Genomic DNA, 14484 nt, shown 5'->3' with positions numbered 1-14484 from the left:
ACCAAATTTAAATGTTTCTTAAATTTAACTTACTGGCAAAATTATACACTTAGGAGCACTAAATAAACGCACTGTGAGACAGAGAGAAAAGACTAAATAGAAGGGTGGGATAAACCCAGACAAAAACCTAGCCCAATAGGCTAAGGACTACTAGAGGATCTGGTTAAAAGTAAGCGAGACTCAGATGCTTTTAATAAATCAACAGCTACTTATCAAAATATCTTTTACGGATAGGGATCACAGGAGAGAAGAGGGCAGAACAGGATACATTCCAATCCTTCCTGTAAACAAAAACACTCACTCCTACCATTTGTGTTTTGGAATCGGGGGTTTGAATTTGGCTCCACTACATGTTTCTCTGGCATGTTTCTTAATCTCTCTGAGTCTCAGTTTCTCAATCTGCAAAATGGGGATAATAAAACCCATCCCATAAGAGTTTTAGTGGGGACTGAATTAAATGAGAAAGTGTAGGGAAAGAGTCTCTCATCAGATGTTAATAAACGTTATTGCCTTTCCCATTATACATTGTTGAGAAAGCTGTATCTCATAAGGAGTAAAGGCAGCATTCTACCTGGAAAGGGTCTGTCTTCATCAGCCCCATGCAGAGGAACTCCCTTATTTTCTGGCATATACTTCTTGGTAATGGGCAAGGACATCAGCCGGATGTGATGGATGAGTGAGCGCCAGGTGTGAGCTCCAGAAAGTACCGGTTCAGGTGGTAATGGGCTGAAAGGTTGAATCACAAAGTAGGCAGTGAGCAAGATTAATCCCAGGGTTACGAGGACCTACAAGGAAAGACAGGAAAAGAATTAATAATTTTCCCATCAAACAAGATACTTTAATGCCAAGAAAAAAACAGGCCTCTTCTACTATGTCCAATGTACCTTGAGAACTAATCCATTTTCATAAACAAGCCACTTACAATCACTTTTGAAAGCATTTACACTTTAAAAACTATGAGGGTTACAAGGCTCACCAAGCTTCTGTCATGTGACCAGGGGTTATGCCCACCATTAAAAATTACAAATATAGTTTAATTATAAATACACATTTTCATCTAGAACATTTAACAAAACAGACAAATTTCCCGGTAACAAGAGCAAAGGCCAATTTATTCATAGAAAAACCAAGGTTCAATGGTAGACTTGGTCCACAGCAGTACTTGGGGAGAAAACTGACGAATCTGTGCTCCATCTAAGCTATTTCCAAGTCAGAACACATTTTTACCTTATACGCAGCTATGAGGAGAGGATACTGGGGTGGCCCCCGCTGAGGTTCACTCTTTTCCAGCAGCTGTCTGATAAATTTTTCAATTGCCTTCTCTGACATGCCACATTGATGGCCTGTCTGTCTCACCAAATCCACAGTCTCTGAAAGTTTGTCATAAATGCTGAGCTCATTGGCAGCAAGATCCATGTCTTCCAACACAAAATCCCTGAGAGAGAGAAAATAAACGTAAAAAGAATGATGGTTTCTTTAAAGCACTTCCTCCTCAAAGCTACTTCCTTTAGAACAGCGCTTCTTGACCATCTGCGGGGAAGTACCAGTTTCATGTTTTTCCCAGTCCACTGCAGGCCGATACTTTTGTAAAACACAATGAATACGGCTAGACAAGGTCAAGTTGCTACGCAAGTTTTTTAAATGTTACTTAATTGTGGGCTAGTAACAGTTTACAGACCAGGACTGGTTCCCAAACACTTTAAGAAGCACTGGTCTAGAATATAATAAATCCTTAATGGGACTCTGAAACACTAGTGGCCAGCCAAAATGACGTGTGAAACCAACCACCGGAGATCTGCTTACTGGTAATTTACTAAAATAAAAAGAAAGGAAACACAGAGAGTGTTGTCGATCAAGTCTTTCTTTCCATTTACATTAGGCCTTTTAGCAACACAAGAGGAGGAACTGATCACTGAAGGCAAGAGGTGCCGTGAGGAACGTGCTGACACGCTTTGCTCCTGGCAGGGCACGGATTTCAGGCAACACAAAACCACGACGTGGGAGCTCTTCACACCTTGCGGGTCGCAGTCCTTATGCTTTTTCACAAATTCAATTATAGGCAATAAAGGGCATTTTATTTGTATTTTATATACTTAAAAGACCTAAAATCTATAACTAATTTCAAAATTCAATTTTTTCTCATAGTTATTTTAAAGCCAAATTGTTTCACAGAATAAAAGGTAAAAACTAAAGTGGCAAAGTAGAATTCTCTCTGTATTATTTGTAAAATGAAATTCTATCATTTTTTAAAAAGTGCTTGTGTTACGGAACAATAATATTTTTCTTCCTTTACAGGAGGAACAACAGTGCTTGGGATTTATGTTTTCCTCTTATATTGGGTTTTTAAGGCAGAAGGTCCTTTTATTTCACATAGTTCATCTCCACAGGCTTCTAACCTCAAAAAGCACTGGCACGGCACAGCTCTATTTCAGTAGGGAGATGCTGCCACCTGTAGAGCAGAGGACAACAGTCATGGAGCTCCCACAGAGAAAAGGGAGGCCTGAGATGCCACACGCCAGCACATACCACAGCATATCTCCTTTTCCAGCAGCGCCTCCAAATGACTCCTTCTGTTTGGTCCTCTTTAGGACTGTTAACCTTTTACTTCACTAGTTGTTAAGTGTGCCGACACATGAGAGTCACCTAGAGAGCTTTTAAAGAATGCTCATACTAGGGCTCCAACCCAGACCCATTAAACCAGAATCAGACTTCTAATGGTGGATTACCAGAAAGGGAATCCAGACTTTGAGGAATTGGGCAAGGGAGGGAGGAATCTCACATGCTAAAGGGGATACATTCTTTCCTCAAACTCTGGTCTTCCTCAAAGGGTTTTTTTTAAAGGCCATACAGGCCTTCATTTTAAGGTTCAGATGCAAGAAGGGTGTAAACTCTTTAAAAATGTGTATTTTCAACAAATGGTGCTGGTACAACTGGATATCCACATGCAAAAGAATGAAGTTGGACCCTTTCTTCGATCATTTACAAAAATCAACTAAAAATGGATCAAAGACCTAAACTTAAGAGCTGAAACTATAAAATCACTTCTTTTCTTACAAAAATACAAAGGGAAAAATCTCCATGACACTGGATTAGGCAATGGTTTCCTAGATATGGCACCAAAAGCATGAGTAGCTAAATAAAAAATAAATTGGACATTAAAAATTAGCTATTTTTGTGCTGCAAATGATCCCATCAAGAAAGTGAAATGACAACCCACAGAATGGGGGAAAATATTTGTAAATCATATATCTGATAAGGGACTGGTTTCAGAGTGCATAAGGGATTCTTACAACTCAATAATAAAAAGACAACCCAATTAGAAAATGGACAAAGGATTTCAATTGACATTTCTCCAAAGAAGATATACCAATGGCACATAAACTCATGAAAAGATGTTCAATATTGTTAGCCATTAGGGAAATACAAATCATGAGATACCACTTCATACCCACTGGGATGGCTATAATCAAAAAGGCAGATAATAACAAGTGTCAGCAAAGATGTTGAGCAATAGGAACCCTCGTACACTGCCAATGGGAATGTGAAATGGTGTAGCTGCTTTGGAAAACAGTTTGGCAGTTCCTCAAAAATTTAAACATAGAGTTACCATGTGACCCAGCAATTTCACTTGTAAGTATGAAGCGAAGAGAATTTAAAACACATATCCATACAAAAACTTATACACGAATGTTCACGCAGCATTATTTATAACAGCTCAAAAAATAGAAGCAATCCAACTGAGCAGGAACTGCTAAATGGATGGATGAAATGTGATATATCCACAAAATGGAATATTACTGGACAATAAACAGGAATGAAGTACTGATGCATGCTACAATTCAGGTGAACCTTGAAAACACTACGCTAAGTGAAAAAAGTCACAAAAGACCACATACTATATGACTCTATTTATATGAAAAGTCAAGAATAGGCAAATCTGTAGAGACAGAAAGTAGATTAATCAGTGGTTATCTAAGGGAGGGGGTGGGAGGGAAGAGAAGTGACTGTTAATAGATACGGGGTTTCTTTCTGGAGTGACAAGAATGTTCTAAACTTAAATTGTGGTGATCGTTGCACAACTTTGTGAATATACAGAAAACCGTTGAACTGTACATTTTAAATGGATGAATTTCATGGTATATAAACTACATCTCAGTAAAGATGTTTTTAAAATGTATTTTACAAAATTTGAACTTACCCCTATTATGGCATTTATTACACTACACTGTTATGATTTTGGTTAAGTCACTTGGTCTATTTCTTCATCCAAAAGTAAGAGGATTGAACCAGAAGGTCTTTAAAGCCCCCTCTAGCTCTAAAATTTTAAGAGAATGAACACTTCAAGAAGTATAAAAAATTCAATTCATTTGAAACTAAAGACTTCCGTCCAACTGCATTCCTATATTATCATTTCCTGTTATGCCTTCCTACAGGCCAGGCACTGTGCTAAGCACTCTGGAAACATTATCTCAGTGCATCATCACAGCGATCCCATAAGACAGGTAACTAATCTCCTTTCACAGATGGTGAAACGGGGGCTCAGAAAGGTTTCATAACCTGCCAGGATGTGAACCCAAGTGTGCCTGACTTTAGGGCTGGTGCTTTCAACTTTAAGCATGCTGCCTCCCTTACCAAGTATTTTTCTATTCTGAGCTGGCAGTTTTCCGAAACCACAACACCGTGTCCCTCGAGTATCACAACTGAGAGGCTGAGAACTGGAAAGTGATCGACTACAATGATTCCTGGAAAAAGAATAAAGTGATAACTTATTACAATATTTTTTACATCTTGGTTTTTGTGACTAGTGATTCCGCAGACAGCATTTTCCTATTTAAATTAACAAAGACATTCTAAGCAAGCAAGCAAGCAGAGATGTTCGTTTAAGCAAACTGCAACAAATTATCCAACAATACCCAGTTGAAATCCATTAAAACTCAGCAGAGGACCAGAAAGGAGAGCAGTGGGAATTCTAGAAAAAAATCCCAGTAAAAACTTTTAAAGTGCTGGGAGGTGGGGCACATGTAGGTATCCCTCAGGCAGAAGAGAAGGTCCCATTAGTGTGCCCTTAGGAGAACCATGAACAGGACAGAAGTGCAGGCGAAGACAAAAGGAGGACCACCTATCATCATCTTTGATGACTGTTTCACAGTCTTTGTAACCTTTGTAATTTCTGCCCACTTTTGATACACATAAAAATGTCATTAGGCTCAGGATGGCCTGGTGGCACAGTAGTTGAGTTTGCATGCTCCGCTTCAGTGGCCCAGGCTTTCGCAGTTTTGGATCCTGAGGATGGACCTAGTACTGCCTGTCAAGCCATGCTGTGGCAGCATCCCACATGAAATAGAGGAAGACTGGTAAGGTGTTAGCTCAGGGACAATCTTCCTCAAGCAAAAAGAGGAAGGTTGGCAACAGATGTTAGCTCAGGGCCAATCTTCATCACCAAAAAAACCCAAAAACCAAAAACAACTCATTAGGGGCTGGCCCGGTGGCCTAGTGGTTAAGTTTGGTGCATTCCTCTTTGGTGGTCCAGGTTCAATTCCCGGGAGTGGACTTACACCACTTTTGGCAGCCATGCTGTGGCGGCAACCCACATACAAAACAGAGGAAGACTGGCACAGATATTAGCTCAGGGTGAATCTTTCTTAGGAAAAAAGAAAAAAAAACTCAAACTCCCAGTTTGTATTGCAAAACATTTTTTTTGTAATTCAAGTATACAATGATCTTACAATATTGAATACATTTTTACAAGCTGTATCTGCTTTTTCCCTGAGATTCTGACATATTTCTCAAGTTATCAGGAGAGTAGTTACTAATAATTCAGTGAAGTTTCTAAGAGTACATGGGAATCTTGATAATAAGTCTTCCTTTTGCTTTTGGTTAGATCAGTGGCTCTCAACTGGGGGCAATTCTGCCCCCCATGAACATTCGGAAAGTCTGGAGACATTTCTGATTGTCACACTTGAGGGGTACTACTGGTATCTAGTGGATATGACGTTAATTAAACAATAACAAAAAAATTTTGTCCCCTTAGGTCGAGGTTTCAAACTAGCAGAGCTCCCTCGCTGTGATCTAATGAAAGTCAGCCCTCAACACAAGGGTTTGTATTAAAAAAAAAAAACCTTGTCCCTTAAAAAAAAAATCAAACACAAGTCATGGCTAAGCGCTAAGTATGAGGGGACTGAGTGAAATCAGCTGTGGCTTGACAACAACCCCCCCCTTTACCTCCAGAAAGAAGGTACAACTCCGGCAGTAAGGAGCTTTGCCACAGAAGAAAGTTTCAAAGAGTGAGCTTGACTCTTAACAGTGGCTTTTACCTGCAAGAGCACAGGCAGGATCACTAACAGAGTTACAAAAATCAAAGTATCATGCACCACCCTGGACATATTGAATTGCCAGAACCTCTGGGAGTGAGCCCCAGGTGCAGAAGTTTTCAAACCTCTTCCCTACTAAGTAGGGGCACACCCCCAATTAGGAGACAATGCTTTAGAAAAGGAGTTCTCAACTAGGGGTGACTCTGCTCCCCAGGGGACATTTCATGATGTCTGGAGACATTTTTTCTTTTTTTAAGATTTTTTTTTTTGTTTTTCCTTCTTCTTCCCAAAGCCCCCCAGTACATAGTTGTATATTTTAGTTGTGAGTCCTTCTAGTTGTGGCATGCGGGACACCACCTCAGCATGGCTTGATGAGCGGTGCCATGTTGGTGCCCAGGATCTGAAACGGTAAAACCCTGGGCCACTGAAGCAGAGTGCACAAACTTAACCACTCGGCCACAGGGCTGGCCCCTGGAGACATTTCTGATTGTCAAAAGTGGAGAGGTACTACTGGCATCTAGTGGGTAAAGACTAAAGGTTCTACAATGCACAGGACAGCCCCGCACAACAAAGAACCATCTCACTGAAAATGTTAAGAGTGCAGAGATTAAGAACTCCTGCTTTCAAGAGAGGCCTGGGGGAGGTAAGCCAGTGGCTGTTCACTCCTGAAGGAGCCCTTCAAGAATAGGAGGAAGCAACAGGCAGCTCTGAGGAGGTGTCCTCCACAGTTCCTTCTGTCTCGGCCTAGAAGAAAACAGGACAGCAGCATAGCTGATAGAAGGACTCCGACAGAACTTAATAAAAGTGTTTACATAAAGCAGAAAACAGGTTAAAAGGTCAGACTAAATGTAAACCTCTCCTTTGCCCTGTTTAATATAGAATTGATTCCTCTATTGATATAAATATGTCCTAAACACCGATGTGACATCACCCTGGAGGTTCTCAGTTTTCCAAACTAAATAGCTATGTCCGCTTGGCAACTCTAAGCTGTAATACTGATCCATCTAGTTAAAACACAAAACGAGGAACACTACAGTTGAGAAAGAAAGCTGTTAAAGTCCATCTAAACACGTTCCAATCTTCAATAGCGGGAGTAATGTTCAGAGTAATACTGAATTTTCTTATTCCCCTACTATGTTTTTAGTATTACACTAGCTATGCAGTATCATAATCCATTCTTTAGTGTTATGAATATATTCATTCTATTTTATCCAATGATTTCCATTAACTGAAGATAAGTCCAAGTAAAGGGAAAAAAATATGGTTTGGGGATTGTAATTAAAATCACTACAAAAAACAAATCATATTTAAAGGAAAAAAATTGATAAAACATTAAAACACTATGATTTAAAAGAGCAGTTTAAAACTATAAGGGCTTAAAATTTACAAATGAGAGAATGCTACTTTTTTGCACTTTTATCATCACTTGAATCTAACAGTCCTCTTTCTGGACATCTCTACCCCAGTGAGACATGAGTCTGGTAGTTTCTTTGCTCTCTGAAAATATGCCTCTTCCATTTTTTTCCCAACTTTCTATTTTGAAAAATTTCAGAAAAACTGAAATGAATGCTTTCTGTCTGTTTTTACCAGAACCATTTGAAAGTTAGTCGCTACACATCACGAAATCACTTCGAAATGTTTCAGCATCTATCTCCTAAGAATAAGGACATTATTCTATATAACCACAAGCATCATTATCATACCTACTAAAGTTAATAATTCTTTAACAGTACCTAATATCCAGTCCCTGTCAAATCTAACTGTCCAAAAAAAGGCCATATAGGTTTTTAGAAATCCAAGATCCAACCAATGATCAAACAGCGCAGTTAGCTGTCACGTCTCTCTGGTCTACTTAAATCTAGAACAGATCTTAGCTTTTTTTTTTTTCTTTTGTCTTTTATGACATTGACATATTTGAAGCAGGAGCCCCCAAATTTTTAAACTTATCTCTACCTGCTCCTATCCTCACCTTTTCCAGGTTCTACTATTAAAAAAAGAATTCTTCCTCTAGATTTCCAGGGCTTGTGCTCTCCCTCCCTTCAGAGACAAGCTCTTTAGAAGAAAAAAAAAAAGGGATGGGCCAGCACTTCACCTTCTTGTTTCTCAGGTGTCCATTCATTTATTAACCTGTTGAAATCATATTTCTGTCCCCCTTACTCACTGATACTGCTGTCACTAAGGTCGCCAATGGCTTTCTACATGCCAGGTCCAAAGGATGTTTTCTCAGTTATCTATCACCTTATCCAACCTCTCGGCAGCAGCTGCCGTTGCTACCCATTACCTCCCTCAAGTGCTCTCAAACCTTGGTATAATTCTCTTGTTCTCTTCTCAGAGTCTATGTCCCTGCGTGTTGGTATGCATCACAGTGGTCCTTGACTTTCTTATTCCCTTCACAGCTTTAACCACCAGCTATTAGGGATTCCCAAATCGCCTCTCCAGAACTCAAGACCCATCTGTCCAATTACCAACCAGATGCCGTGGCTCAAATTTCCTCTAGTCCCCTATATGTAATGTCCCTGACATTATTTCCCCCTACAACCCATTTTTCCTACTACATTCCCTTTCTTAATTAATGGACTCTCCAAATGTAAAACCTCTCCTCCTCCTTCCTCCGGTAGAGTTCTCAGTCATCACTTCCTCTTTAGCTCCACATTAATGGCAGTCAAGGCTGTCCACATTTCTCATGGACCAGCATAAAGATATATTTAATCTCTATACTTTCAGTCTTCCTTCTCCTCTCTGATTCATCCTCTACCCTCTTCACAAGTTATTTCTCTGAAACACATATCGGCTCAAATTACTCATCTATTTAAAGCGCCTTCCTTGACTCCCATGCCCTACTGGGGAACAATTCAGCATGGTGGTTAAGAACACAGGCACTAGAGCTGGAAAAAGCTGGACGCAAATACTAGATTCTCCATCTCCTGTGTGCCCACGAGACACTACTTAACCTCTCTAAGCCTCAGTTTTCATTTACAAAATGGGGATAATTGTGTCTTTCCAACACTGTTATTAAGGGATTATAAGATGAGTATGTAAAACATTTGTCTCAATACCCAAATACTCAATAACTGTTAGAAGACCAAGTCCAAATTACTTAGCATGGCCCTTTATGATCTGGTCATTGCCCTCCTGTTCAGTCTCATTTCTTCCTTCCTTACATTCTTCACTGCCAAACCGTTTCATACCTTTTTGCTTTTGTACACATAATTTCCTCTCCCTACAAAGCCCAGCCCCCAGTGCTTTCTCCAGTGAGTGACCTCTATTCCAACCTTGATTTTTGTCCTCTAAACCTTAAACACAACTCTTTATCACTTAGTATTACATTCCCTTCTCTCCCTCTCACACTAAATTGTTTCTCGAAAGCAGAGAAAAGTGCAGAAAATAACACAAGAAACTAAGAACAGACATGGAAATTCACCTCAGAGACATGGAACCTGATCAGCGTCTGTTGAACAAATTTATAGAAAGGACCTAAAGTGATCATTCTGTTCCCAAACTAATCTAATGTAATTAATGGTCCATTCATTTTACTTTTTATTCTGTTTTTTTTTTTTTTTTTTTAAATACATCAGCCTAATGAGTATTTAGATGAGCAGCTTAGGAACCTCACTCATGGACATTTTCTGTGGTATTGTAGGGTAGCTGTGGAGGAACAGGGATTCAAACCCGGTCTTGAAAATTGTTTTGGTCCAAGGCAGGGCCTACAGGGCCTCCTCCTAGGATGCAAATTGGGCGATGTAAACTTCAGCCAAATCTTCAATGTAACTAAGTTGAATTTAGGTTAAGGCAGGTTGTTCCTTACAAGGAAACAGAACTCAAACAAACTTATTAAGGGAGAGATGCCCAGAGAAGATTGCACCATGGGAACAACCAAGTAAGCAACCAGAAAAACTCAAAATAATAAGTATCTGGGAATAGTTTCTATTATAAGGTTATGCTAAGTGCTTTAAAAGAAATATATTGCAAATACCAAGGCTATGTGCCCTCTGAGAGGAGAAAAAGTGTAGCCAGAAGGGTTAATGGTCTCAAAATAGCATAAAACACAAGGCAGGCGAATTTCCCTGTACTAAAAGGCGATTACAAACAACTCATTTACTCAGGTCAATAAACCAAGTCATATTCCTTTCTGAAATCCGAGATGCCATGTTTACCACATATCAAATACACACTTAGAAAAAAAAATATTCCCCTCTTTAACAATGATTAGAAAAAGATGTTTCGGAGCGGGGAGGGAAATCTACTCTCAATATACAAAAAAAACTTCTAATCTGTCAAGAGGGCAGTGAATCTGGACTTGGCTAGCATCGCTCCTGTTTCGGACACTGCTGTGACGCCTGCAAAACAACTCCAAGCAGGGTCGGCCTCGCTTTGCTCTCCCAGGCAAAGCCGAGGAAAGAAATGGAGGTGTCTCAAGGAGTCGACCCGGGGGAGTTGCCAGAGGATGCTGTCAGTCTGCAAAACGCCAGAGGCTCAGAAAAGCGGTCAGCGCAGGGGCAAGAGATGGCAGCGGTGGCGAGGGAGGGGCTGCGCGAGGATGTCATAGACGGGCGCGGCGGCGAGGCTGTCACAGACCGGCCTCCCCCCTCCCGGCCTCGGGCCCCAATCACTCACATGCGGGGCCCGCGCCCCCTCGGGCTCCTCCCGCCTCGGGGACAGCAGCCGCCGAGCGAGGAGGATGAGCCGACAACTTCCTGCTTCCGGGGGTGTACCCGGAAGCAACTCCCGCCCCCAGGCGACGCAGCGCGCCGTAGGGCAGCTCCTTCTTCCCCGCCCCGCACTTCCGCCAAAAACAGACCGCGCGGCGACGCGGCGCGTGGGGGAAGTCTCGCGCGATATGGAGCGCGCCGCTTTTCGTTCCCCCGGCGTCGGGTTCTTAGTCCTTAGTCCTTTTCAGTGATGGTCAGGGGCTGTCCTGTTTCTGCGCAAACAGACTGCGTAGCTGAGCTGATTCATTCAACAAGCACTTACTGAGCCCCCTACCACGAGCCAGGCAGCGTGTTAGGCATTGAGGGGTGGGTGTGGGAGGGATACGTATGTGGAGGGCAGGCCCTTACCTTTGGGAGTTCCTAGTCTGAAAGAGAAAGACAAACAAGTCGCTCCAATTTATACACGGCCCATTCTTTAATATTTATGGAGAGCTTACTCTATGCCAGACATTACTAAGCACTTTGTATTCGTGAAACACTTCAACAACCCTATGATACAAACAGTCCCACAACATTTATCCTCATACTGACCAAGCTGAGGTTTGTGGAAAGGTGAACTTGCTCGAGATTACATGGATAGAGTGATAGAGTCACGATTTTGAACCCAGGCTCCTTATCTTTCCTTGTCTTTAGTGCCAGGCTCCTTATCTTTCCTTGTCTTTAGTGCCAAAGATCGTAACTGCCTTCTACAAGCGATCTACAAACAAAATGCCACTGGGTTCAGACTTTTATTACAGCCACAAAGGTGGTGTGATATTGATGCAGAGATAGGCAAACCAATAAAACAGAATAGAGACCAAAGATAGAACCACAGTGTATAAACACTTGCTTTATGACAAAGGGGTACAACAGAAGAGCGAGCAAAGGATGATGCTTTCAATAAATGGTGCTGGGTCGGTTGTATATCCATATAGAAAAAAATGAAACGAATCCTACCTCACACCCACTGTACACTAAAATTCTATGTGCACTGCAGATCTATATGAGAAAAACAAAACAGTAAAACTTTAGAGCTGGGCCAGCCCTGACGGCCTAGGGGTTAACATTCTGCATGCTCTTCTTCTGCAGCTCAGTTTGCTTCTGGGCGGGGGGAACCACACCGTTCCTCTGTCAGTAGCCATGCTGTGGTGAGGGCTCATAGAATAATTAGAAGGTCTTACAACTAGAATATACACTGGAATATACAACTATGTACTGGGGCTTTGGGGAGGGAAAAGAAAAAGAGAGAGAGGAAGATTGGCAACAGATGTTAGCTCAGGGTGAATCTTTCCCAGTAAAACAAAACAAAACAAAACTTTAGAGCCACTCCGTCCAATGCTGTCGCCATGCACGTGACTGTTGAGTACTGGACATGTGGCTGGTCAGAAAGGAGATGTTCTGTAAGAATCAAATTGATACATTGGACTACATTAAAATTAAACTCTGATCATCAAAAGACACGGTTAAGAGACCAAAAAGACAAGCTGTAGAGTGAGAGAAACTGACAAAGAGCTTGTGTCCAGCATATATAAAGAACTCCACAAATAAGGAAAAGACAGCCGGCCCCGTGGTCGAGTAGTTAAATTCGTGCACTCTGCTGCGGTGGCCCAGGGTTTGCCAGTTCAGATCCTGGGCGCAGACATGGCTCTGCTAATCAGGCCATGCTGAGGCGGTGTCCCACGTAGTAGAGCCAGAAGGACCTACGACTAAAATATACAACTGTGTACTGGGAGGCTTTGGGGAGAAGAAGAAGAAGAAAAAGAAAAGATTGGCGACAGATGTTAGCTCAGGTGCCAATCTTACAAAAAAAGAGACAAACGGCCAAGTAGAGAAATGGGCAGAAGATTTGAACACAAAAAGATGTTATCACATAAGAGGATATCTAAATGGCAAATACACATATAAAAAAGCATTTGGTAGGAATGTAAATTCCTAAAGCCACTTTGGAAAACAGCCTGGTATTAACTATTATAATTTACACATAACCTATGACCCAGCAATTCTACTTCTATGTACATCCCCCCCAAAATTCATGCACAAGTGCACCAAGATACATACAAGAATATTCCTAGCATCATTATTTGTAAGAGCTCTAATCTGGAAACATCCCAAATGCCCATTAACAATAGAAAACATATAAATACTTCATAGTATAGTCATGTAACAGAATACTATACAGCACTGAGAAATAAAATAATTGCCACTACTTACAGCAACATGGTATATCTCACAAACATAACGTTAAGCAAAAGAAGCCAGACACAAAGAAATACTTTATGACCGCATTTATATAAATTTCAAAAACAGAGAAAAGCCAATCTGTGAATTTAGAAGTGAGAAAGTGGTTAGCTTTGGGGAGGGGGAAGGGGTAATGATTGGTAGTGGGTGCTTCTGTGGGGTTGGAAACATATTTTTTCTTGATTTGATGGTGGTTACACAGATGGAGTTCTGGGTTATAACTAATTTAATTATTACACTGAGGATCTGTCCACTTTTCTAGATGTATATTATACTTCAATTTAAACTTATACTTTAAAAATAAAAAGTGCTCTGGGGAGTCCAGAGGTCCTAGACAGTCCATGTCTTCCTGCCCTCCCGCCAGTCTCCATACCACAGCCTGAGAGACACTTCCAGTGTACAAAATCTGACTCTGCCACTTCATAGGTCCCTTTTGCCCTCACAGTCACATCCCAAGATCCTTCACAATCCCCTTACACTCAGCTCCAGGACAGCCCAAGAAACACTCTGACTGCCAAGCTCTTCACACTGCTGCAGATCTGCAAAGAGAAGACACCTTTCCTGGCTTCTAGCTAACTCCCACATTTTCCAGATCTCAGCTCAGGTTATCACTTCCCTGGAAACCTCTGACTACCCAAGGCCAGCTCTGGAACAACAGCGCTCAGGAAGCGTGGCGTGCTTCCTGATTACAGCCTTCATCCCACTCTCCTCTAGCTGTGTGTTTAATTCTCTCTCTCCCCTAGAATGGGAGGTCCTTTGGGGCTGAGCACAGTGTATGTAACCCATCTCTGTCTTCCTCAGTGCCTAGTGGTTCGTAGGTGCTCCAGGTAAAGATTTAGGGAGGAAGTGACCTTGGAGGTGGCCTGTAAGGATTCAGACATTGGAGCCTGAGAATAGACATTTCAAGCACAGGGCATAGGAGTGAGAAGATTCAGAAGGAGGGAAGATATGAGTACATTCTGGGAGCCTGAAATGTTGATCTGGCTGAGGCCAAGGCTACTTACAGAAGGAAAAACAATCTTTAAAGATCAGTTTGGCATAGCCAGGAAGGTCTTCAATGCTAGGAATTTAATCTGTGGGCAGTGGGGAGCCACTGAAAGTTTTTGAGCAGGGGTGTGACATGATCAGAGCTCTGCTATGGGCATATACATTCAGTGGGAGGATGAAGGTTAGAGTGGAAGAGGAAAAATTAACTTTGGAAAGTTCAAAGGAAAAGCAACTTTGAAGGTCTAGGTAAAAGGAATGGA

The 14484-nt window shown here is 41.5% G+C and overlaps 1 protein-coding gene across 4 annotated transcripts in view; it reads right to left on the bottom strand.

Annotated features, from left to right (window-relative positions):
• The window catches only part of C19H6orf89 (chromosome 19 C6orf89 homolog), a 35905-nt gene extending 24699 nt beyond the window's left edge, over positions 1–11206 (bottom strand). Inside the window, exons 1-4 of one of the 4 annotated variants that reach the window (XM_008528764.2) lie at positions 10926–11110; positions 4633–4742; positions 1228–1435; positions 572–785 (exon numbers count right to left, since the gene is read on the bottom strand). In XM_008528764.2, coding sequence (XP_008526986.2) covers positions 572–785; positions 1228–1416 — 403 coding nt within the window. In that variant the 5' untranslated portion in view covers positions 1417–1435; positions 4633–4742; positions 10926–11110. Of the gene's footprint in view, positions 1–571; positions 786–1227; positions 1436–4632; positions 4743–10925 lie in introns of all 4 variants that reach the window. The other 3 variants (XM_070584485.1, XM_008528765.2, XM_008528763.2) reach the window with 3 other exon arrangements.
• Positions 11207–14484: the final 3278 nt, after the last annotated feature.

Source organism: Equus przewalskii, chromosome 19, assembly GCF_037783145.1.
Source record: "Equus przewalskii isolate Varuska chromosome 19, EquPr2, whole genome shotgun sequence".
Classification (NCBI taxonomy): Eukaryota; Metazoa; Chordata; class Mammalia; order Perissodactyla; family Equidae; genus Equus; species Equus przewalskii.
Note: the sequence above shows the minus strand (reverse complement) of the source record. Positions and strands in the feature narration are given on the sequence as shown.